Below are 24,478 nucleotides of genomic sequence, written 5' to 3' on the forward strand. Positions count from 1 at the left end.
TACTGTCCGCCCTGCTTCCCCTAACTCCCTTTTCTGTATGGGAGTGGAAATGGCCCTCAGCTGGAACCGCATCATAAGTGTCCATCATCTCTCCCTCCCTATTACATGTGACTTGGTCTGGAAGATTTAGACCATTCCCAACATGACTTCTCATGGGGTGATGACTCTATTTAAACATGCTGTGCTGAAGAGAGTGACAGAGACGGTTCCCGCGCGTATAGATTGCCCCTTACAGAGAGAACGTTTCCTCCGCAGAAGCCTGAATACCGGACTCAACTTAGCACCCTGACGATGGAACCACTTAGTGGATTTTGGCCTCAAATGTCAGACCGATACCCCAGGGATGCATTGCACTGATGTGATTTTATAAATAACATTATTCAGCACTTTATTCTGCACAGAAGTAGCTGCATCTACTCTACTGGAGAAATGATAGTGTCTGATCTCAGCGATGTCTGAAATTTGATGAAAGTTGTTGACTGACCTTTCGCTCAAACTGTAGAGCTTATTATCGATTGGCGCACCACATGCTTGACTGTCAACATGAGTGAGATTTTCTGCAAAATCCCGCAGTGAACCTTGAGCCAAGTCTCCCTGATGACTCACTGCGTCACTGTGATTAAAGCTAGTTGGACTTGAAGTCCTGCCGTGCAAAAATCCTGTGGCAATTCTGAAACGGCTGATTTTTCAGCAAAAAAAGCAAATAACTTTTTGTAAAAAAAAAAATAATGCCTATTTGTGCGCTTTTCCAATGAAGTTGACATTTTAAGATGCTCATCTCTGCAAGAGTCGTTCCCCGTGTCTGACAAATGGCGCTGCCAATTCCAGAAGAGATGCCAGCCAGAATTCCCCACTGAGAGCTTGGACACACACACTGATGATCAAGGCAGTGCAAATGCTACACCTCGCCTTCAAATGGCACCCGGCGCTCTGGCAGTTGGGAAGACGAGCAAGAGAATAAAACAGGATGGTTTCAGGGTGTTTTAGGTGGGTGGATGTGGATTGACGTGCGTCTTTGTTCTGACTCTAGTTATTCCTGCATGAGTCAATGCTCTGGCAGTCAAATCGGATATGTCTTTGGGGCTGACCATAAAAAGACAGCTACCGTGTATAAAAAAAAAAAAAAAAATGATTAGTGTCGGATAAGTTTGGAGTATACTAAGCAACACTGTTAAGCAATGTGAAATATTTTAAGATTTCATAACACTTTATTTCAACATTTGTCTAGTTTAAATAAAAATAATTGAAAATATATTTGATATTTTACAATGTATTTTATTTAAATTCTTTTAGAAATTATATATAATCCTTTTTAAAATGTATTGTATATAACATTTTTAATGTTTTTATTTAAAAAAAAAAAGCACTATTGTGCATTTCAATATTTTGACGTTTTATAAAAAAAAAACTATTATGCCCATTTTGCACTTTCCATATTTTCTCTGTGCATCGTCAAATTGCATTATTACATAGTTAAAATAACTATGCAGTTTTACCATGAACTGGGTTACAAACAGGATTTCACATCGACTTCGATGGTATCTTGTAACATAGCATAAACATTTTTTTCAAATACGCAGTGTTGTTAAATGTAACCGCTGTATATAGCCGTTACTGCTGTGGATCTAGTGAAGCAAAGATGCATATATTAGCACTCATCATTAGCACTATCCCACACTGCTCTCACACAAGCTTACCCTGTGGCCCGGCTTATACCTGTGACTTTCACCACCTGGCTTACTTAGTAGGATTTGGCGTCAGAAACAGGATGCAGAGGATGGCAGATGCCAGTAGAGTTGTTTGCGGTGCTGCTCTGCGAACTGACGGCTGCACCTGTGGTGAAAAGAGAGACCTGTGGCTGAATGAACTTCAGGAGTCGCTTGTTCAGTTCCAGGGTTAGGACGAGTTTCTCCTTGGAGTGTCTAAATGCAGCTGGGGTGACCCGCAGTGCAGATTTAATTTAGGTCACAAGTCCTCTGAGCTCAGAACTGTAGTTTTCATCTAAAGAAAAGGCTAATCAGACATTTATACATGTTGGTCTTGGGCACACAAAGTCTTTTGCTCAAAGTTTACAAAGTGAAAAGTGCTGATGGAAGAAACAAAAGCTGGAAGATGGGCAATTTTATTTGTTATGTTTGATTATTTGATCATGCCCTCGAGATGTGGAAGCCACATTAGACTGTATTACAATAATACGCCACCTGTTGTGGGTCCTTGGAGGGCTTGGATTGTTCCTCTTCTGGTAGATTATCCGTATTCAAACAGATTACAGATCATTTGGGAATGTACACCAGTGAGAACTATACTTTTTGGAACACTGTATACAGTGTTAATAAAATGCGTTGCAAAAATGAGTACACCCTCCTGAAAGTTATTCAGTTGCAAAAAAAAAAAAAGTGTATGTTTAAGGCCAACAACTGCTAAAGACTGATACATTTCCTGACAGTTAAAAGCATTCTATAGCCCACTGAATCATGCTGGTAGCAGTGGAACTGACTTACTTCTATGCATAAAAAAGGACAATGGTACAAGAGTAGGGTTCCTCAGCATGTCTAATGCTAATGGACTATCCATAGAAATGTAAACACACTTCATTTCAGTTTGCACTGTGCTGTATTTTTAAAGAGATGAGGGGTGACGTGTCACAGGGCCTCTCGCTCTCTGTTTCCGTGTAAAATATGCAATCAGATGCTAACGAAATTTGATATATATTGATTTGATGTGAATCGGTATTCTGTAGTACCGATGCAATTCAGTCGGTACCCTTCAAAGTTCAGGACCAGTTCTGCTTTATCAAGACTGTCATCAGGTCACACACTACTATGTGATGGAATACAAAAACTTGAAATAGAAGTTGCTACCCTTCCCTCATTCCCTGCATTATTGGGCATTTTTTCAGCATGACAATGAAGATATTCATTGTCCCGAGGTGACAATCTCGAGCAGCTGTAGAGATGAGCTGAGCAACACTGCCCATTAAAGACCAGAGCATTTAAGGAGCTCGTCCTCCAGGAGTTAAACGGCACAGATGTGAAATTTGTCATGGACTTGTAAACTCCGTGCCAAGATGGGTCAGAGCATTGTACTTTAAGTTCTGAAGGTCACGCTAAGTACTATAATATAAAAAATTAGCTTAAATTAAATCTAGGTTGTACTCAATTCTGCAATCTTTCATTTAAACAAAATTGGCTAATTTATCCTTCAGAAAATATTGCAATATATTTTGCATATATTTAAGTATATGATTAATGCAGTTACATTTTCGCCATTTTTCTAAAAATTTATAAATACAATGGTCTTCCTCAAATGTGTTCTTATATATGGTTCCTGTATAAAATATACATGTTATAAATTTTATATTAATATTTTTTTATCATTATTAAATGTATTAATAATATATTAATAATTCAGTATTTCTAGGTTATTATAAAGAATTTTCTTTGATCAGTCGACTAGTTGTTTGGACAACTTATTAGCAAATACGTAGCAAAAGACTGCCAGTGCTAGAACGAATGAACTTTGTTACTTGCTGCTCACGCAAAGTATAATAAGGTCAATAAAACACACACACACTGGCACTTGCAAACACACATACTCCTTTTTTCAGCAGTTAATCTCAGTGGTGTGATTATACAGTTGTTTCTTGTTTTTTGCCAAGCTGCAGCCGTGTGAGCTTCAATTAAGGTGTAACGTAAGGTCTGACCCCTCAGAAATCGATGGCTGCTAGTGCTCAGCCCGTCTAATTGGTAGTCAATGTGATGAATCTTGAGGGTGGCCAATCGTATTTGTTTCCTCTGAAATCCAATAGAGTAAATTCACTCTCCCTCTGTTCCTCGTTCATGTCAGCATGATGCATTGCTTCTGGCTTTGCTATAACTTCTAAAGCAACATCCTCTCTCTCTCTCTCTCTCCCTCTTCTCGCCTCTCTTAACCTAAATCCCTCCTTCCCTGTCTCAAAGTGAAAGAGGAAATCTTCTCGTTTCCTAAAGCTATGGGGCATATAGAATATGCCAAAAAGATTAAGGCACTGCTTTTTTTTTTCTTTTTTCTTCCTGTTTTGAGGACCCTACACAATAGCGTTTGCTCTCATTTCTGCTTATTACCAAGTAGATTGAGCCTGCAGTTTTATGTAGGCTACACATTCGTCTTTGAGCTGGTGTCGTATTTGTTCTCACTGGGATGGTTTCTCACATTAATAGGGGCAAAGTTGTTTCGGTAAGGTGTTCCCTTACGCTACCTCCTCTTCCGACAAGTATTAGGAAGGTGAGATGGTATAGTCTGCTACATCCTTCATGGAAGATGCGTTATGTCTAAGCTTGCGTATGTCCTTATGGCTTTAGCTTATTACTTCTTGTATACATGGATTATTGTACCAAAACCACTTCATTGAGAGGTTTTGCACTAGCTCTTGAGCGCTGAGCCTTTTGAGTCCTTTTGTTTGGACTCTCAGAGAGCTGGCTACGTCCCAAATCCTTTGAGTAGAAAATGAATGTGCGCTATAAAAATACCTGATGTGTATATATCTTTTAGTTGTTAAAGAATAGTTTGTTGCGATCACATTGTTTTACCAATCTGAATAAGTTACTAAATAATAGAAAGAGTTGGAATTTTTTTAAATTGCCTTACAAAATGATTTGCATTATTACATGAGATCTCAAATTAGTAGTTGTAATCAATGCTTTTTAGAACAATAGAGCAATAAATTGTCATAGTCATTATTTGCAATTATATCAGCCAAAATGTCTATTTCTACCAGTAACCTGAAGCTTGTACATGAGGGGAAAAAAGAGAGGTCTATGGTCTTATCAGAGACAGTTCCCCCCGCCTTTAGAGAAACCTGAAGCGTCTTTTGTCCTGCCTCAGCACAAATGGAGCCTGGATAACAAGAGCAATGTACAAACTGACACGGACACTCCATTGTTGATTGTCTCTTAAGAGGAGCTTTACATAGACATCTCATTGTGTTTCAGACACTGGACTCCAGTGCAGAACTTCACGCCTGCGCTGATGGCATTCCATTAGGCTCTATCATAATAAACCCCATCTAATCACAGATAATAAAACCCTTGTGCTTTGACACAGTTCTCTTTTAAACAACGGGTTAAAAAAAGACATGTAAGCGGTTTGCGCAGCTGTCCTGGATCAATCGAGCGCGAGCTGTGGGAGATTAGACAGCCTGTTATATCCTTCTTTATAGCATTGTGCTATTGTGTCTCCACTGAGTTTGATGGACAGAATAGGATATGGCACTGGCCTCGGGACAGCAGTCGAAGCTGAGAATTGAATCTTTTTGAAGATACGGCGATAGACAGGGAAGGGTTACGATTTTTTTTTTTTTTTTTTTTTTTTTTGCCACACCAGTGACGTATGACTGTGTATAACATGACTAGAAATGTTATACAATACGAATCCCCCCTTACCCTTTTTTTGTTCAATTTGTTTAATATATATTTTTCATATAAATCAAGTTTTTAAAAAAATGTAAAAACTCATTGGTCATTTTTGAGTGTGATGATAACGGTGTAATCAAAATCAATAATCTATGCTAAGATACAGCTAAAAGTGCTACCGACAGACCCAGAGATTGGCTGAATGAATAAAAAAATGGTGAAACACTTTTTTGTATTTACTTATTTTATTTTTTTTAAGTGGTGCGTTTCTTTCAAACTCTGGGCTCTCGCTATTTGAGTTATTGAAATTAATGATGCCTAAAATGTCAACAAAAAATATGTTTGGATTTAATATTTCATCGAAAAGATGATGTGTAAAACTATTTAATAAGGGAGTCTGAAAACATAATTATTACTCCGCAATGAGGGCCAGTGAGTTATAATACAGATATTGTGCTATTGAATTCCTTGCATCAAAAGGCCTGTGTGTGAAATGCAATATTTGATTTACTTGATTCGCTCTTTCAAATTGATTTTGTGCAATTGGCCTTCAGCGTAATCTCATTCGTAACGTCCCCGAGATGAATTCACTGTTATCGTTTGGAGGTCATTTCAGGGTCAAGTCAAAATTTTCTGACCAGAGATAACAAGCAACACGTCTGAAATTTATTTTTCTGACCTTTGTGGCTCCAGTGTCCTCTGAAATAAAGGTGACATTTCTCTTTCTCTCTCTTGTCTCTACTCTCTCCTGGTCTTTGAGAGCCCTCGGTAGTTAAAGGGACTAAAAATAGCCTGGTTCCCTTCGTGTTGTGCAACCTAATTAAGAGGAGAGGGACGGAGGTGCTTCCGAGCATCTGGGCTCGGTATGTAATGGCTGCCCTTGTTTTTATTTGCTAGTGGATGCACACCGCTACCAATTATCCCCTGTAGCATGGCTTACCACTGCAAGCATCCTTAAAGAAGCTGACGGAAGTTTTTCTGCGCCCGTTCCCGGCGCGCCGTGTCGCAAGAGCTTCGGTATAAGCAGTTTCCTTTAGCGTAGAATGCCATTCTGAACAAGTAAAATCATTTATTTTGGGAATTCAAGATGTTTGGTTGTCATTATAAGTGTGCAACTTCACTTGTAGATACCAGGTGGATTCGGGCAAAGTGACTAGTTGCTTCCACTCTTAAATTTCTCCGAGACGCTCATGAGGTTAATGTTCACATGGGGCTTGAAGGCTAGTTAAATCAAAATATCTCTCAATTCTGCACTTTTAACCCTGCAGATTGTCATTTAAAGTGAAATCGAAGCTTGGATGACTTTATAAGTGATGGGGTCAAGCTTGCACTGTCTTCTCTCGTCTGAGCCATTAAGGCGCACCGAGGGAAGAGATTGAGCTGACAGCTCATTGATTTCTTTCTGTGCCTGTGTCAAACATGTTTCTGAAATGCTGCTTTGTCTAAGCGCCGCCTGAGAGGTATTTGGTTATCAGCGACTGATTGAGGGACATGAGAAAAGGATGGGGCTGCACTGATGCACCTCATGGTTAGCTTTTATCCACGTCTCATGGATAAGAGGACCCCGGTAGTCCACTCTTCTTGTACTGCGATTCATCCATGAGCACTAAATGTCTGATTGCTCTTGAAAAACATGAATTTGTTGCCGTTTATATTCTGCTCACTCTTTTGTGTTTGTTTACCACGAGGATTGCCCAGACTCTGTGTAATTAGCTAATTTTGCATGATTGTAGGCTCATTTGGGTGACACCTGCTAAAATGATTGCTTATGGATCGTTAATAATAATGGCATATTCTTTTTTTGTGTTTTCTTTTTGATGAGGGAAAGAAGCATTTTCTGTCTCAGCAGTTATAAGCAGCAGTCATAAGACGGATTAAAAAATAAAGTAATTGCATTATTATTTTAAGATGCCTAAAAATGATCAGAAAGGGCAGAAAAAAAATTATTAAAAAGATAAATACATTTTACAACACATTAATATAGTAGATAATTCAAAATATTTTACAGTAATTTTGTAATGAAAAAATCTAATATGAATGTATAAATTATTTTATTTAATAATTGTTATTTTACAATTTGCTAATGATACAAAAAAGGGGAATAAAAGTAATTGTAAGAGTTTTACATGGCTGGCATTAAATTTTGTTTCCAAATGTTGCCTACTTTAATAAATATATATTTTAAATTTCTACATAATGTTTCATACATGTTTTTCACATTTTTTTTTTTTTTTTATGTTTTTTTTGCTTTTTGGCCCTACACGCAGTCAGACCCCTAGCTTGTATTTACTTTAATCTCTGAGAGCCCACACGGTTACCCTAACAGCCTGTGGGCTGTTCACCCTCATTTTTAGGAGACAAGCCTCCTTCCTACCCGTAATCCCATTTCCCCTGTGGTAAAGACGGTCGGTTGGGCACATGATTGCATGTCTTTGCTGTCCGGTTTCTTGGGGTCAATGCAGTCCCAGTGAGACAGGAGATTAAGTTCACTGATTAGGATGGACATTAGATCAACAGCGTTGTGGATGCACAGATACAGCCGAATACGGCCCATGTTGTGCGTGGGGTGGGGAAGGATCTTTTGGCAAGTCAGCCTGTCCTCGAGCTTGGCACCGGCAGCAGAACGGTGGCAGCACACTGTGTGCAGACAGACTGGAGTGTTTACCAGTACAGTTGTATCAAAACTGGTGTGTGTGTGTGTGTGTGTGTGTGTGTGTGTGTGGACGGCGGGTGTGAGAGCGCCCAGGATGGAGCTCAGCACACACACCGTCTGGCCTGGCAAGGGCAAATGCAGTCTTCTGATGGAGACTGAGTGCCCTTGAGATTGGAGCCGCCAGCAGGGAAGATTGATTTGTTGCTCTCTGCTGCTTCCACTGTGCCTTCATACATAATAGTGACTTCGAGTGTCCCCTCCATTTCTGCCACCACAGACAGCGAAGTCCTTACATCTCAAGTATTCCGCATCTGTCAAGATTTGTTCAAGACTTCACGCTTGTTTAATCATCAGTATCAAACCATTAAACAGGATTTTCTAAGTGCGATTGGCCACTAAATAGTCATCTGTCCGTGGTGATACCCGTCTATGAGGTATTTCTGCATCGCTCCTCTGTCTGTTCTGTCTGGCCTCTGCATTCCCATATTTGTGTCCTCTCTGTAATAGCCTGTAATTGATCTGAACTGTGAACTGATCTGCAGAGCCTTTTTTTTTGCTGTTGGCAGTGAAGTTTCAGGTTGCACGTCGTCTCCTCGATGCGCATTCATCTGCCTTTTTCATCGGCACATTTGGTCCAGCCCAGATAAACAGGATTAGGGATTTAGGATTACACTTCCCCGACCTTCTCCAGATTGTGCTGCGTCTAGGCCCTTTAGGCATCTAATGCTGTTTGTCAGTTCAGTGTTTGAAGCCCTGAGGAGTTTACCAACCATTTGTCCCAGTGGCGTCTTTACCCTTTGAACCATGCAATCTGCTCAATGGAGAAGCTTGTTTTTATGTAGCTCTTGTTTGCTCTTATCCTATCAGCCTCTTTATCTTTTTCTCTGTTTCTCTGACTGTCCTTTTCTCTTTCCCTCAGTCCTATCCGGTTTCGTTCAATCTCTGACAAAGCACTTATAGATTCTTTTAATACTTGTAAGGGGACGTACACATTTAATGCATTGTATTCATTTGCATATGAATTTATATTATATAAATAATTTAAGCCAACAAGATGATTAATCACAATCGCATCAAAAATAGGTTTTTAATTTGTATACTATGTGTGTGTATACTGTATATATTTATTTATATATGACAGACTCGTACAGTAGTGTGTATTTTTATGTGTATACATACATATATGCTAACAAATTTATAGTTCACACATTATGTACACAAATGCTTTTCTTTTGGGTTTGATTTAATTGTTGCCCAGCAATAAATAAGTTATAGCAGTAAAAACAGCTGATTGAAATGCCATACTGTCAAACTACTTACTATTTCTGCTGTATCCAGTATGTATGCTGTGCATAGTATGCTAATTTTCTGTATGCATGGAATACCCGGATGACCTACTATATTTGTCGGAATCTGCTAAATATAACTGTCCACTGAAATCAGTACAGAAGCTGCGTTCGAAATGGCACACTACCATACAACTCCTACTATATTACAGTATGCTGCGTGTACACTTTGAATAGTATGTGAATTTTCTGTATGCACAAAATGCCTGAATTACCGGCTACATTGGCTGAAATTTGATGTATGCATCTGAAGACACTGCATGGGAAAGGAAATCTTTAAACGCGTGAATTGAGGCAGGGAATAGTAATTAGGGTTGTGCTGATAGACTAGTATCATGTATCTACGATAGTCCGAGATATTGACTATACCAGATGTCTTTGTCAATATTAGGCTTATTCTCCTATTTTTATATATATATATATATATATGTATGTATGTATGTTGTTGTTGTTGTTTATTATTATTAGGCAGCCTATTATTAGACTGTTATTGAATTGCCCTGCTGTTTCACCTATAGTGTAAATATACATAAATTATATAAATTAAAATTTTTGCTGTTTTTAAAATCAATATTGTTAGTAAAATCTAATTTGTACTTCTCTCTCTCTAATAAATTGTAACTTTATATGTAAACTTTGACACGTGTAAACTTTATATTTTATACCGCTTTATACAGTACTGATTATTTCAAAGATATCAAATGATGATAATAATCATATCAATAATGCAAACACATGAAATTACTCTAAAAAGGACAAATTTAGAATATTTAGTTCATTTCCATTAAATTCGCCCACCAATGCCTGGCTGCGATAAACAGCACTGAATAAAACACGTGTCCATCTGCTCCATGAGTGGCGTAGCGAGTAAAAGTTGCAAGATGTGTGCTGATGATCACGTACCAGATCAGAAAGGCATTTATTTTTAATAAAAACTTTAGTAAATATTTGACAAGTTGAAATAACATGCTTTATTAATAATACTGTGTTATTAGATGTGCGTAACGATAGGTTTTTATCCCAATAACTTGTCATTCGTCTAATAAAGTTTTATATGATAATTTACACTCAGTATTACTGCATATTGTTTCATAATGTACCACAGTACTGAAGTATAAATCTGCCAACTAACTATTATTTACATACCTATTGCTAAAGAAAATCCTGCTGTTTTAGTGTAAACAGAATTTATCATTTGCGTATTTAGAGTAACCACAATATATCACGTTTTCCAATTAGTGTAACTGTAAAAATGTAATTGTTCAGTTAAAGACGGCTCATTGCTGATTCAGTTCTGTCAGATAACTTTATCAATTATGAAATGAGTTCTATTGGACAATATTGCATTGTTTACTACTACAGCCTTATTAACAAGCTGTAAAAAGAACAGTGAGCACATTTGTTTTAACAAACCTTGAGAGCTGTGCTGAATTAATGTTTGCTTTTGTCATGTGACAGTTAAGCATACTACTTTGAAACATTTTGTTTATTGTATACCGTTTTATTGCACACTGTTCCTGAAAAAAAAATTGTCAGTGGGATGCACTGTGTACTGGGTAGTAAGCAAGTATGCTGTTTCGAACACAGCCAACATCTGTTTTATTAAAATCATTTATTTTGAAGTTCCATGATTTAAAAATTAAACAAATACTCAAATACATTTTTGATTTATGCATTAAGTAAATGTTAAGTACATTTTTTATATTTGACATTTTATTTTTTTTTATATTAAATATATAAATAAATGTGATTTTCTTTTTCTTTTCAGAAATGACTATTTACTCCAGTAATACTAATAATAGGTTTAATTTTCAATTGACACTTAATGAATGAATCACAAATTAAATATTTTGAATGTGAGTTTTTACATAAGTCCACTTATTTTATATGGTTTCTTGCAATCAAAACAGTTATTGTTTAACCTGCATGTTTGCATGTTCAACCTAGAATGCAATTACCCAGGCTGTCTGTACCTTTAAGACTTATATGTAAATAAGGCCTGCTGTGATTTGGCTAACCTTCATTTCACTTGCTGTGGAGTCTTTTAAAATACTGCAAATCTATTAAAGCACCACAACATTATGATGCACGGTATGAAAGCGCATATGGTACTGATATATTTTGATAGATCTGAGTTGTGATGTCATAACTTTGCTATTTCAGAACAGCACTTTTTTTTTTGTCCGTGTGCCTATGTGTTAGTCTGATTTCAAAAGAACTAGAACAAAATAAATGATATGGCCCCTTTAAAACTACCATTAACAAAATTAATTTCTTCTGTGGGAATATTGCATGTTATGATATCAATATTTAGGCCTTGATCACACAGTTTTTTGAGACCTGAGGGGATTACTCACACAGCTTTCATGTCAGATGGGTTCAAATCAAGCCAATAGCCCATAAAGACGGAAATATGTCCTCTTCTGCTAGTGTGGCATCCCATATTCGTTATTATTAGCTATTTATTGACTATAAATCTGAGAGCAAGAATGCGCTTTGAACACATTGGCAGTGGGAATTGCTGGCTCTCCCTTTCAGACAGATTTAGATATTTCTCACTGAACATGGTCTTTGAACTTTAAAGGCTTTTGTTTGCAGCCCCTTTGCCTTTGAAAAATTACAATTTCAGCAATTTGTCTCCTCATATCTTCAGTTTTGGGTCGGAGATTAGAGCGCAACATCCTGCTGACCCCGAAAATAAGCTCTGCATGTATTTATGAGGCAAAAGCAAGAATCCAAAACATATTAAAAATTTACAACACATTTAGTTCCTTACTGTGCACACTTGGTGAGTCAAGTCACTGACCGGTACGACTGTAGCCTTTTATGTGTCATTTAATTGTGTTCAAGATAGATAATGGCCGTTTTCCATCACGATAATTTGCCATTAATGTGACAAGTGGGTTATTATAAATCACTGTGTTCATAGAGATTTATTTTATGTTGTTTGTGGAGGAGACGAGTCTTCGGTGTCTGTTCTATTAACACATTCTTAGATCCGGCCAGACATGCACGGGTCATGTTTGTTTGAAAGCTGTCAGGGTTGGTTTTGGCTTCATGTTAAGAGACTACAAAGGCACTACCTAAACAAAGCAGAAGAAAGCTTTGTTTATTAATTTTGGTTGTAAAATTTAAACTGCTAAGACTTGGAAAACTTTTCAAGCGTATTTCTTCCGCTGAATATTATGTAGAGATTATTTGATGACTTTTTATTTGTTTATTTTTTTCAAACATTTTTATACATTGTTATAATCGTATTTTAATTTTTTTGTTTTAGCTTTTAACTAATCAAAATAACCCAACTGCGTTTTGAACGAGATTAATTGGAATGCTAATCATGTAAAACATGTAAAATTTGCGAACTTTTCAAATTCATCTCACAATGCTGACATTTTTCTTGCATTTCTTTGAATATAAACTCAATTGCTGGATAAAATTCACAAATGAGCATTTTTTTTAATTCTTTATTTTTATTGCTTCCATAGGGTGAAAAAAAAAAGCTAAATATAAATGTAGAGTTCTGAATAAAGTGTTAAAATTGTGCCTAAAAAATGTGTCTGAATTCTGGGTGGGGGTCAGAATTGTTTGAAACTCTTAATTATGAAAGTCGGAATTTTGAATGTCTGAAAAAAGTGTCACAATTACTATTTTGTTTCATTGTGCCATGGCCGAAACAAGTTTCTATAACTATAAGTCTGTCTGACAGAGAAGAAGAAAAAAAACTTCACCAACTCCCCACTTTTTACAGACGCAGTCATCCTTAAGTCAACAACATTTTGAATGTTGCTCATCTACTGAGGCTGAGTTCATTCCCAGTGACCTGCAGCTGGTGATTTGTCTCTCTGACAAATTAGACTATTTAGCTTTTCCCTTGGGTATTTTTTTCCTCCATTTCTTTCTGTGCTCTATAAAGACACATCACGAATTAACAGAACGGCACGTATTTCTTTTCGGCATCAGCTGAGCGTAATGACAAGTGCAGCATGTTTTATTCATTCCTTTTATGAAATACCCAGATATTTCACTGACAGGCAAACTCAGGCTTGGACTGCTCTTATTGTGGGTTTAGGCCGAGTTTGCAACAGAACAGAGGTGGTCAGAGCCAGCATTAGTCTCAGTCTGACTACTTCCATTCATGAGCAGAAACGGACCCCACAGCAGCCACCGTCATCATCATGCGCTACAAACAATGTCTGTCATTGTGAATGGTAAATACCACTGTACTGATTCGGAGGGGTTCTTTTGATTTTTAGGTCTGCGGTTAAAGCTCGGTAGAAAAGAGTCCTGTGAGGTCGGAGCTGTCCAGGGCGGTCGGCCAGCTATTGTCCTGCTGTCCTGGCACTCAGATGCACACCACTTGCTCCAGGAAGTGTCCTGTGTCTCTGAGAGGCAGTGAATGCGGCTCTGGTGTTCGAAGCTGTTCGAGCATGTCGTCTTTTTTATCGTCCAATTCTTCCAGCAGCAGATCTGTACCATCGCTTTGCTTTGACATAAAACAAGAAAGAGGAGACAGTGCAGATAAACATTTGATGGCTCCATATCTTTTTCCCGTCAACAGATCCCTCAAAATCACCTGTGTATATTGATATCCCCTGCTTTTTCCAACCCAGACCTATAACTTTTTTTATTTGGTGCCGATCAATTCCGGATATCATGTAGACGGCGCTATTCTGATTTGTTTTCCAGTCTCCTGGTTTTATTGCACTCATAACCGGGAGCACGTAAATCTTAAGCGCTGTAACACTTCGGCAGCAATCGGTGACATTATAATGCGTCTAAACTAACTTTATCGAACATTTTGTATCTGGGTTTTGAAATATAGCCGTTGTCAAGCATTGTCTGGGCTCACGTTTCGACAAACACTCGACAGGATTTGAAAGAGCCAGAGCTGACAGTACAGTGTAAGCTTTTGGGAATGAAGGTATGCTGTGCCCTTGAGATAGGGAGTGTTATGGAAGCTATCCTGCCATCAGAAAATGGCTTTTGTGACTCCCAGGCAGGGTGCATTTTTCACACGTCTGCTGGGCTTTGAGACTGTGGAGAAAAAAAAAGAAAAAGGAAAGATCTGGGACAGAAGAAACTTGCTGGCGTGGGTGAGATGGTGACGGGTTTCTAAATGTCAAGGTCCTTATTTTTCCATGTCTTGACACCTTCATTTCAACACCTTTTTTTTCATCCCTTGTTCTTGTTTTAACCTATCAGCATTTTGTTTTTCTTTATTTTTGTTTTGCTGTAGTCGCGAAATATGTTAACAGCAGTTGTCTCCATTTTTAGACAGAAAAAGACAATATAGCCTATCTGTGACTGCACATCATGTTCATTTATTATCTACAGCATGAACTTTAATCTAATTAAAGGGAATGTTCTTCTGAAACAAGAATTTTTTGGGGAAATATTTTGAGAAGTGTATGGTTTTGTCCATACAATGGAATTGAATTTGTTTCCGTGTTCTTTTTGTTCACTCTTGGAATGACATGATGCTGAGTAAATGAACACACTATTTTTTATATGACTTTTTATATATATATAATTATATATTTATATATATATATATATATATATATATATATATATATATATATATATATATATTCTAGTATATATATGTATTGCAATTAATTATTTCATAATTTTATAAGAATATTGGTATTTATTAATTTTCATTTTTACCACCTCATAAAACCCTGTTCCCTCATGCTACAAAGCCATTTCATATCTTTAGAATTTTGTTCTGGGTGTGGGCTCTCTTGCTTCATGTCATCTGAGTCATGTTGTTCAGAGTATGCAGTACACAATGGGCTGCTTCAGCCGTCTTTAGTCTGGACTTCTGCATATTAAAGAACCAGGCTCTGAATAGGAAAGCTCTTTGACTGTAATCCGACCTCTGACGACACGCTGATGGCTGTTCACGTTCCTCATGCCGGACACAATGAGAGGCCAGTGACAGGTATTGTGGCCTGAGAGTAATCCTGGTGTAAAGGAAAAGGGATGTGGAGCTACTGGGTGCAAAAACATTATTCTTGAGCGTCCCTTATGGAATGCAGCCTAGATTTGCCTTTTTTTCTTCTTCTTTTTTTTTTCTTTATAAAACCCTCTCCACCCTACAGCTGAAACACTTTAGGTTCTTCTCTTAACAGCACCGACCCCTAAAATTCCTGATGAGGATTTTGAATCACACAAACAGACAGTCAACAGATGTGTTTTGGGATTGTGACTGTGACAGGATTTTTACGTGTACTCCCAGCAACCTTTTGAAATGATAAAATGGCCTTCTCTAAGGCACAATTATTTTTCTGTCAAGACCTTCATCATCCTATTGAAGGCATGCTCTTGTGTCTTTTCCCTTTTTTGCGGTATTCATGCATTTTTATCCCCGAACCCCTGCAAGGCTTTGATTCTTTGTTCTAGTCTCCCTTTTCACATAACCCATACATGAAGTGAGTCTGTGAATCCTTTGAAAGTTGACCTGTATTGCTTCTCAGACACGTTGTGTCATGTAGCTTTGCTTCTGCCTTTCCTCAGATGCCCATTGTGTGCTTCTCCCTCTAGTTAAACAACATGTAGGCCACTGGTGACATGCATGTATGTATAAACTCTGCATCTTTTGAGAAGATGTCTTTGAAAGTGAACAATACCAAAAACTGCTGTGCCCTTGAGCACAGTAGATGTCTGTAAATGTCAGTCTACAAATGTGTTTGTTTAGGTGTCTACTTAATGTGAATGGGTTTTAAATTGACTTTTATGTTTTCAAACTTGCTATTGTCCTTTTGTCTGTTTTTTTTTTTTTTGGAAGTATGGGATGTCTTTGAAAGTTACATAAGGAATATTTGAAAGGTTTAGATAACATCTAAAGTTACACTTTCACGATCCCTCTTGCCAGATACCTTCTCACTTGCCATTTGTTTCGTGACTGTCGACACCTTTAGTCTTCGATAGAGCTTCCTGCAATCACCATTAGTTCTATCCTCATTCTGCAGAGGTCTTTACTTGGTTAACGCTAATCTGAATCCGACTCGACTCATTCACCTGTGCCACACTTTGCGCTAAACCCTTCATTTAAGATGAAAAGATTAAATGACTTTTGCCCTTTGAAGTGCATGAAGGATAGTGAGGATCACTTTTTAAAGCCCTTACTAATCAATACAAGCCGCCTCCATTATCCCGTAATCCTGGCATTGCCTTTGTAAATGCCTCTCTAGACGCTCTTGGTATTCAGTGAAAAGAAACCCAGGTTGTAGGGCTCCCACGGCATCATGTGGGTTTGGCTTTTGCAGCCAACATTCAGAGAGGGTAATACAAGAGTTTTTCTGCAGGTCTAGTCAAAAGTCATTGCCTTTTGAAGACACAGTTGCACCTCTAGAGTTAAATGTTAGGACTGTTTCGTCCACAAGTAACAGAATTGATTGCTAAAAATGGTGCGGAGTAGATATTTTTGCGTTGATTTTGTTTGCTTTATTTCCACTGGTACTGTTGTTAAATTCATGCTTTGTTTTCTTTTTAGGTAAACTCAAGGAGGATAGAATGCTTTGGGCATGACCTGTCTGGAGCATCCGGTGCCAAAAAACAAGAAGCCACCTTCAACAAGTCCGAAATCCAGAATATTTTCTGCACGGGATCAGGAGATAAGGACTCAGAGAGGGTAGAGAAGGGGCATAGAGGTGTTGGGCAGGGGGCCGCTGGTGCATGTGGGTGCAGTGCACATCCCTTGCTGGAGAGTGGAAGCCCACCTCGCCCATGCCGTCCCCTGCCCAACCCAGTCTCGCCACCCTCTGCAATGGTGACATGAGCGCATACCTTACGGAGAAGCCCAGTTTCAACCCATCTGTTTTGTCTCTTTGGAAAAAACATACAATAGACTTGTAAATAGAGGACTGTGTCTATCCTGATTGGTGTGGTCGCAAGGTGATGATGCTGATGTGTGGACGTGTGAGACGGCTCTTCCGTCAGCTCACGCTGCAGACCAGCCTGCTGCTGCTCTTTATTTTCTGCATGGTCAGTGTCCTCATCTCAGCCTATTTCTTGTATGGTGTTAAACGAGAGCTAGAACCTGCAGGAGTTGGAGGTGTGGTGGTCCCAGAAGAGGGAACTGCTGATTGGGAAGATCCCCGAGCGACTCCTTCCCCTCCATCAGCAAGGGTGCTGCCAGCTAGAACTGCCAAGCCAGCAGACATGTCTCGAACCGACCCTGTGGTACTGGTGTTTGTAGAGAGCTTATATTCCCAGTTGGGCCAGGACATCGTGGCCATTTTGGAATCTGGGAGATTTCGATACCAGACCGAGATCGCACCTGGGAAGGGTGACATGCCCACACTCACAGACAAGAACCGGGGGCGATTTACACTTGTCATCTACGAGAACATCCTCAAGTATGTCAACCTGGATGCCTGGAACAGAGAGTTGCTGGACAAGTACTGTGTGGAGTATGGAGTTGGCATCATCGGCTTTTTCAAGGTGAGTCATTTGTGTTATACAGCTTGACCTTTCACAGCAAATGCTGTCACTAATGGCTGTTAATGTGTCTCTTAATTCCAGTGGGTCAATCACCTTGCACTAAATGATCTAACAACTGACATTTCACAGTCTGATTCAAATGTTAGCTTGCAGAAATATTGCCAGCGGAGGGAGGTTGGGGCATTATGCTAAACAATGCAGTAATAGCACATTACTGAACAAGAATGTCCTTGTTGATTGGCTCTTGTTCTATGGGGGAGCTGCTCTTCAAAATCAGTCCGAGGAAATAATCGGCACTAGAGTCTGCACATTTGACTATTACTCATTGCTGTCTGTCATTTCCAGCTTGTAAACCTCCTCTCCCAGTTCTAATGTATTGTTTGCCTAAGGCCAGGCCCGCTTTTATTATCTTCATGAGCTTGAGTGCGGCACACTAATTGTTAGTGGAGGTTATCCCAGTTGATGAGACTGTTAGAGTCTCTCTCGCCTGCAGCAGAAGGGTGAGGACATCAACACATCTTAAAAGGAACCGCATGAAATTTGCGCTCGTTAATTTTTATTGACTCAGGCTGCTCCGATTTTCCTCAAAGCTGTTTTACCCCAGGCTCTTCTGTTTACACACTAACAGGAGCAGTTCAATCCCTGATTGGCTGGAAATGCTGTTTTCTTGTCCAGGCAGTTAACATCCTTGCCTTGCTGGATTTCATTGATTGAGAGCCTTGAGCGTGTCTGATAACAGACCCTGAAGGTACATGGTTCAGCAGACCAAAACTTTTTGTCCCCTTGAGTGAAGAAGCATCCAGTTCACTCCAGTAATGAAACATACATAATTAACCTTCACATCAAGACTTGACTTGTCAATGCCGAATGCATTTATCTCCCAAGGGTTGCACAAAGAAGCATCACAGTGGACACCAGCAGTTATTTTAGTTATGCATGCATGCATGCATGCATGCATCAGTGGGTTTAAGCTCTTGTTTGCCCTCATATTAGGCTTCTAACCTAATCCAAGGACTCCATAGAGTCAGTGTATAATTGGAATAAACCCTTATATTTTCCTAACCAGGACTTAAGTTGGTATAATTAAGTCTCCGGTCACCAACCAAACTTACTAGCTCTGTTGCCTACAAATACATTTTAATGCAACACAAGGTGCCTGACGTAAAGACTGCTACTTTTGTTTTGGTAAACGAAAATATATTTATTTTTATTTATTTTTATTTTTAATTTATAGCAGCTTTACATGTATCGTATGTGAAAAAGCAAACTACAGCTCAGTTTCATAATTGGCAAGTCAAGAGATTTTAATTAGGTCTATGCCCATTTCATTTTAATACTAAAGATTTTGGATAAGCTTAGATTTCTGTGCTGTGTTGTTACTTTATTTACTTGTTAACATCAAACTCCTTAGAGTTACTACCTGTATTGAGTGACTTATGAAATCTTGAAGTGCCTCCCTTAGAAAGCAAATGCCTGTGTTGGCAGTAACTAAAAAGCTGGACTACAATTCTTTATAAGTTTTTTGGGGGCTTGGGCTAATTATCCAACATGGTTCATGAATTGTTCAGTGTCAGAGTAAGTTAAATGCTGATAAGCTTCGAAGGAGCCTTTGACTTGCATGTGTTGCTGGAACAATGGAGACCGGAAGATGGGATTAGGGAGAGGCTCAGGGAAGATATTGATTAAGACCACTGGTATGTCAAAATCTCCCATCTGTATTCTCCAAGTGCTGAGTGACAACACCACTTACTCCTAAAATTTCAGCTTGTTTCAGTGTGTTGGCATGAAAAGAAACAGAAGAAAAAGTACATGATTCATCAGGCATTGCCTGTGGACAGTGCATCTCTCCCAGGGGGTCCCATTGCTACCTCTGGTGGCAGAATAATGGCTGTGTTAAGAGATGAGCAGGGTGAAGGCCTCTCTCCAAATTGTATGGCTCATTGTGTTTGTTCCACTCAGTGTGCAGTTTATCACCAATTGATCCAGCTTCACTGGGTCAGCTGGGCTGAGAGGAGAGTGGAGTGCATGCAGATGAGCATGGATGGTGTTTAAACAAATTTGGGTACCCATAGTGCCACAAGACATCTAACTCAGAATGGCAGTAGTTAACTTCAGCCTTGAGAGTAAAGGAAGCAATAAATTGCTGCAGTATTAAAGTGGCCACATAAATATGCCCTTCACAGTGCTTCCAGACCATTTATGAAACTCAAATTTCAATCTGGTAAAATAGTAATTAAAAAATATTACAGCCATTAGTACAGTAGGTATTGATAATGGTCATGTGAAAAAAATTACTATGACTAACATAGGCTGGGTGATGTGGCCAAAATAATACACAAGGCTTAAGATAGACCTGACTAAAATGCATGTTTTAGCTGTCTCAACTGAAACTATATTTTAAAATATGTCAGTGCCATTATATCTGTAAAAAAAAAAAAACAACAGTTGTATTGTCACATCTTTTTTTTATATGGTGAAATGTATTTATTCTCGCTGTTTGAGTTATTAAAATTAACCATTGTTCTTCAATAGTAACATACCTTCAGGTCATAACCACACATGTAACTATGTAGCTTGAGTTTTTAGGCATTGTTGAAAATAGAAACTATTGTATATTTGTCTATATAAATATACATACATACAGTATCTATTTTATACAGGCGAATGTCAGAGTTTGTTTACCTGGATTTAAACTACTTTAAAGGTGCCGTGTGTAATATTTAGGAGGAACTGTTGACAGAAATGCAATATAATAGATGTAACTATGTTTTCAGAGGTGTACAAAAACCTTACACAATGAACTGTTGTGCTTATTAACTTAGAATGAACTGTTTATATCTGCATGCACCGCGGGTCCCCTTACATGGAAGTCACTAACATGTTTGTACAGTAACAGTTATAATACAAACAGAGATAAGTTCATTACCATGTTGTTCATGCGAATACAACACAATGATACACTGAGTAACAATAATGTTTTTCAGTAACACATTGTTTTATTGAATCATTTTAAGTACATTTAATTTCTTATTTACCTTTTGAAAAGAATGCTCATCGCTGTCTATCTCTGCTGTCTCAGACTATGACATCTTAATCCTATATTAGCCAAAATAGCTTGTCTAAAGGGAGGGGTGAGGAAGGGCCATTGGGTGCAATTCACAATCTCACCACTAGAAGCTGGTTAAAGTTGCACCTTTAAATCTGGATCTCACAGTGCAATTTAGTGCTTGCTTATCCGAGACTCATCAACGAGTAAACTAGGGCTGCTCCCTAATAGTCGACTAATATCAGTCAACCAGAAGAGACTTGGTCAACCAAAATTTTATTAGTTTAATTACAGGATGTAACTTGAACTTGGTTGTGAAACCTCATGTATAGGCTATATCTTTGCATTATAGGCATTAAAAATATGTCTACTTTCAAATGAACCAATTCAAATGGAAAACAATTATTCTCAGATAAAGTTATCTATATGAAACATGCAGACAGGCTCATAACTACTGCCGGGGACGACGAGTCCGTGTCGCCAAACCGAAACAAAGAGAGCACCTGTTCACCAGTGAATTATTAAAATGTTAATGCAGCCTGCTTACTGTTTTTCCCTGACACATTCATAATCATAACTTCTGCTGGTGCAAAGTGCCAAGCTTTATGTGTGCGCTTGAGCTCTTATTATGCCTTGTAGGCAGTTAAAGGCTTTTTATAATAATCAAAATGGTTTATTAATAAAAATGCAATTATTCGACTGATGCTTAAAACGAACGACTACTAGTCAACCAGAAAAATCCTTAGTTGAGGGCAGCTGTAGAGTAAGCACATGTGCTGTACCGAGCTTGCGCTTCTATTTTGAACCTTTAGTCGAGTAGATAAATGGTTCATGAGGCGTGATTTAGTTGAGTTGCTCTGTTTTGTTCCTCTTTTGGCACATAAATAACTTTTAATATCATTTTATCAAGTAGAATTATAGAGCAATAATTAGTTATCGTTTTATCACCCAGCCCTAAACTAACAGTATTAATGGGGAAAAATAAAATGCTAAAAACCTGTCTGTCAGTATTTCTCAATTTAATGTGGATTTTCATCTCTCTTCTTCCAACACTTCATGAAAGGCTAATGAGAACAGTTTGCAGAGCGCCCAGCTCAAGGGCTTCCCTCTCTTCCTCCACTCCAATCTGGGTTTAAGGGACTGTAGCGTCAATCCCAAGTCTCCGCTGCTGCTCATCACCAAAGCCCGCGAGGTGGAACACGGTCCCTTACCTGGGGACGACTGGACTGTCTTTCAGTCTAACCATACCACCTATGAGCCTGTGCTGTTAGCTCGGGGACGGAGTACAGAGGCCAGTGGAGCTCCTGGACCCCTTCATGCGGCTGTGGTTCAGGATTTGGGTCTTCATGATGGCATCCAGCGGGTACTCTTTGGCAACAACCTGAACTTTTGGCTTCACAAACTGGTACTGGTGGACGCAGTGAGTTTCTTGACTGGCAAACGTCTCTCATTGGCTCTTGAGCGCTACATACTGGTGGATATCGATGACATCTTTGTTGGGAAGGAGGGCACAAGGATGAAGGTGTCTGATGTCAAGGTGAGCGCTGTTTTGTTTGAAAATTCTGTTTGTGTAGTTTTTCTTTAACAAATGCCAAATCGTTTGCTGGTTTATCAGTTCTATGACATTTATATATTTTCTGTTTGACGTAAGCGTGGCTATCAGAAGTCTGGGATTAAGGGCCATATAAATGCACAGTATACATGCACTTAGAGCTCTTCTCCACTTTTCTTTATCGTATTACCTCTCACCTTTTCTGCTTATCATTGCTGAAATACAGACTAGTGCATACAGAGAAAGCAGGGCTCAATAGAAAAAAATGAACCAGGACCTATAAGTGAGGACTTCACCAAATTATGCTGTCCAATTGGCCGCTATGTCAAATAAGTTAATAAATCACACGTTTTTGTGCTCTAAGAACTTTCTATGAGGTACAGCATTCTGCTCATTTACATAACATCATCTAATTCGACAAAATTGTTTCTGAAATAGAATGATTTGTGATGGTCTTTCGAGGCATTGAGAAAATGAAAATAAATCACCAATCACTGTATTTTATAATTTTGCATGAAATTTAGCATTTTCCATTCATTGTTATAATTTAAAATATACTTAATTTTTCAGTTTATTAATGAATGTAAAGTTCCTTTTTTTGTGCTGAGGACCTGTGAATAAGGAACAACTGACTGGTCCAGCAAAAAAATGATTATTTGTGAATGAGACAGAATGAAATATGTAAAACAAGGAAATAGTTTAAAAAGATGTATTGGGGGAAAGAAAAGTATATGAAAAAGGCATAGATCAAAAACAGCACCTTTAGAAGCAGAACATTGAGAAACTGGTTTGTTAGGTCCATATAATTCACCAAAAGTTTTCGTGACGTGACAGCACTTTTCCTATCATCAGTTGTCTGCTTTTTCAATACTCCAACCTCTGCTGTTTTTTTTTCCAAATATCTCCTCTTCTTTCCATTTCCCTTTTTTATTTTTTTTACGACTCGCTGTTCAAAGGGCATCCAAAGACTCGCCGCAAGCATGAATATTTCAAACGCAGTTTTCTGCGTCCTCCTTGTGAATCTCTCATCTTCGCAGCGCCCCGATGCAGATGTTCAGCCGAGGGAAGGAATAGAAAGCAAACATAATCAAAGCCGTCTTGTCTGTCTGTGGACCTCTGTGCAGTTAAATATGAATCAGTCTTTTGATTGAGTCACACTGGAGAGACAGGCAGTCAAAAACAAGCGCAGTAAACAAATCAAATGAGAGGCAGATGCGGAGCTAAATCTGAGAGGGGTAATGAAGCAAACACAGGAGACGAAGAGACAGCAGACATGCTTACGCTGTCCCTCCAGCACTGTGTTACCGCTGTGCTTGTACGCGTACGTGCGTTGGCGTACGTCTTTTGGCTATGTATCTCTTTTGTGTTCTCGTCTGTTGTCTGTGTGCTTTTTCAAGGCGTTTTCTGTGTTTACTGACTTTTAAACAACTTTTACTACATTTCTAAACTCCTCGTTTCAAAGGCCCTACTGGAGACGCAGAACGAGCTCCGAATCCACGTGCCCAATTTCACCTTCAACCTGGGATTCTCTGGGAAGTTCTTCCATGCCGGTAAGCAAATATCACATTGTTGCCTTAGCAAAATACTTTATGCTCTTTTGCTATGTGCGAGCATTAATTAAGGGATCATCGGTCATTATGAGCTTTTGTGATTTTTTTTTTTTTTTTTTTTTTTTTTTTTTTTTAATTTTTTATATATATTGCTGTAATATATTTTAGGCACAGATGAGGAGGATCTTGGAGATGACCTGCTTCTGTCCTACAGTAAGGAGTTCTGGTGGTTCCCCCACATGTGGAGTCACATGCAGCCACATCTCTTCCACAACCAGTCCGTACTGGCCGAACAAATGCTGCTTAACCGAAAGTTTGCAGAGGTGATAATAAGAGAGTTTTTTTTTTTTTTTTTTTGATGGATTATATTAGGCTACAGCTACTCCTTTTATTTATTTTATGTCTGTTGTTAACATTTATATAATTCTTTACATAAAATTATTTTATTATAAGGCAATGCTTTGCAAGAAAGTTTATATATTTTCTTTTC

The 24,478-nt window shown here is 38.5% G+C and overlaps 1 protein-coding gene across 2 annotated transcripts in view; it reads left to right on the forward strand.

Moving 5' to 3' along the window:
• The window catches only part of ndst1b (N-deacetylase/N-sulfotransferase (heparan glucosaminyl) 1b), a 68,622-nt gene that overhangs the window by 30,436 nt on the left and 13,708 nt on the right, over positions 1-24,478 (forward strand). For both annotated transcript variants that reach the window (XM_043221259.1, XM_043221260.1), the window contains exons 3-6: positions 16,891-17,840; positions 21,950-22,423; positions 23,901-23,988; positions 24,157-24,311. In XM_043221259.1, the coding sequence (XP_043077194.1) occupies positions 17,295-17,840; positions 21,950-22,423; positions 23,901-23,988; positions 24,157-24,311 (1,263 nt within the window). In that variant the 5' untranslated portion in view covers positions 16,891-17,294. The remainder of the gene's footprint in view (positions 1-16,890; positions 17,841-21,949; positions 22,424-23,900; positions 23,989-24,156; positions 24,312-24,478) is intronic.

Source organism: Puntigrus tetrazona, chromosome 21 (genome assembly GCF_018831695.1).
Source record: "Puntigrus tetrazona isolate hp1 chromosome 21, ASM1883169v1, whole genome shotgun sequence".
Classification (NCBI taxonomy): domain Eukaryota; kingdom Metazoa; phylum Chordata; class Actinopteri; order Cypriniformes; family Cyprinidae; genus Puntigrus; species Puntigrus tetrazona.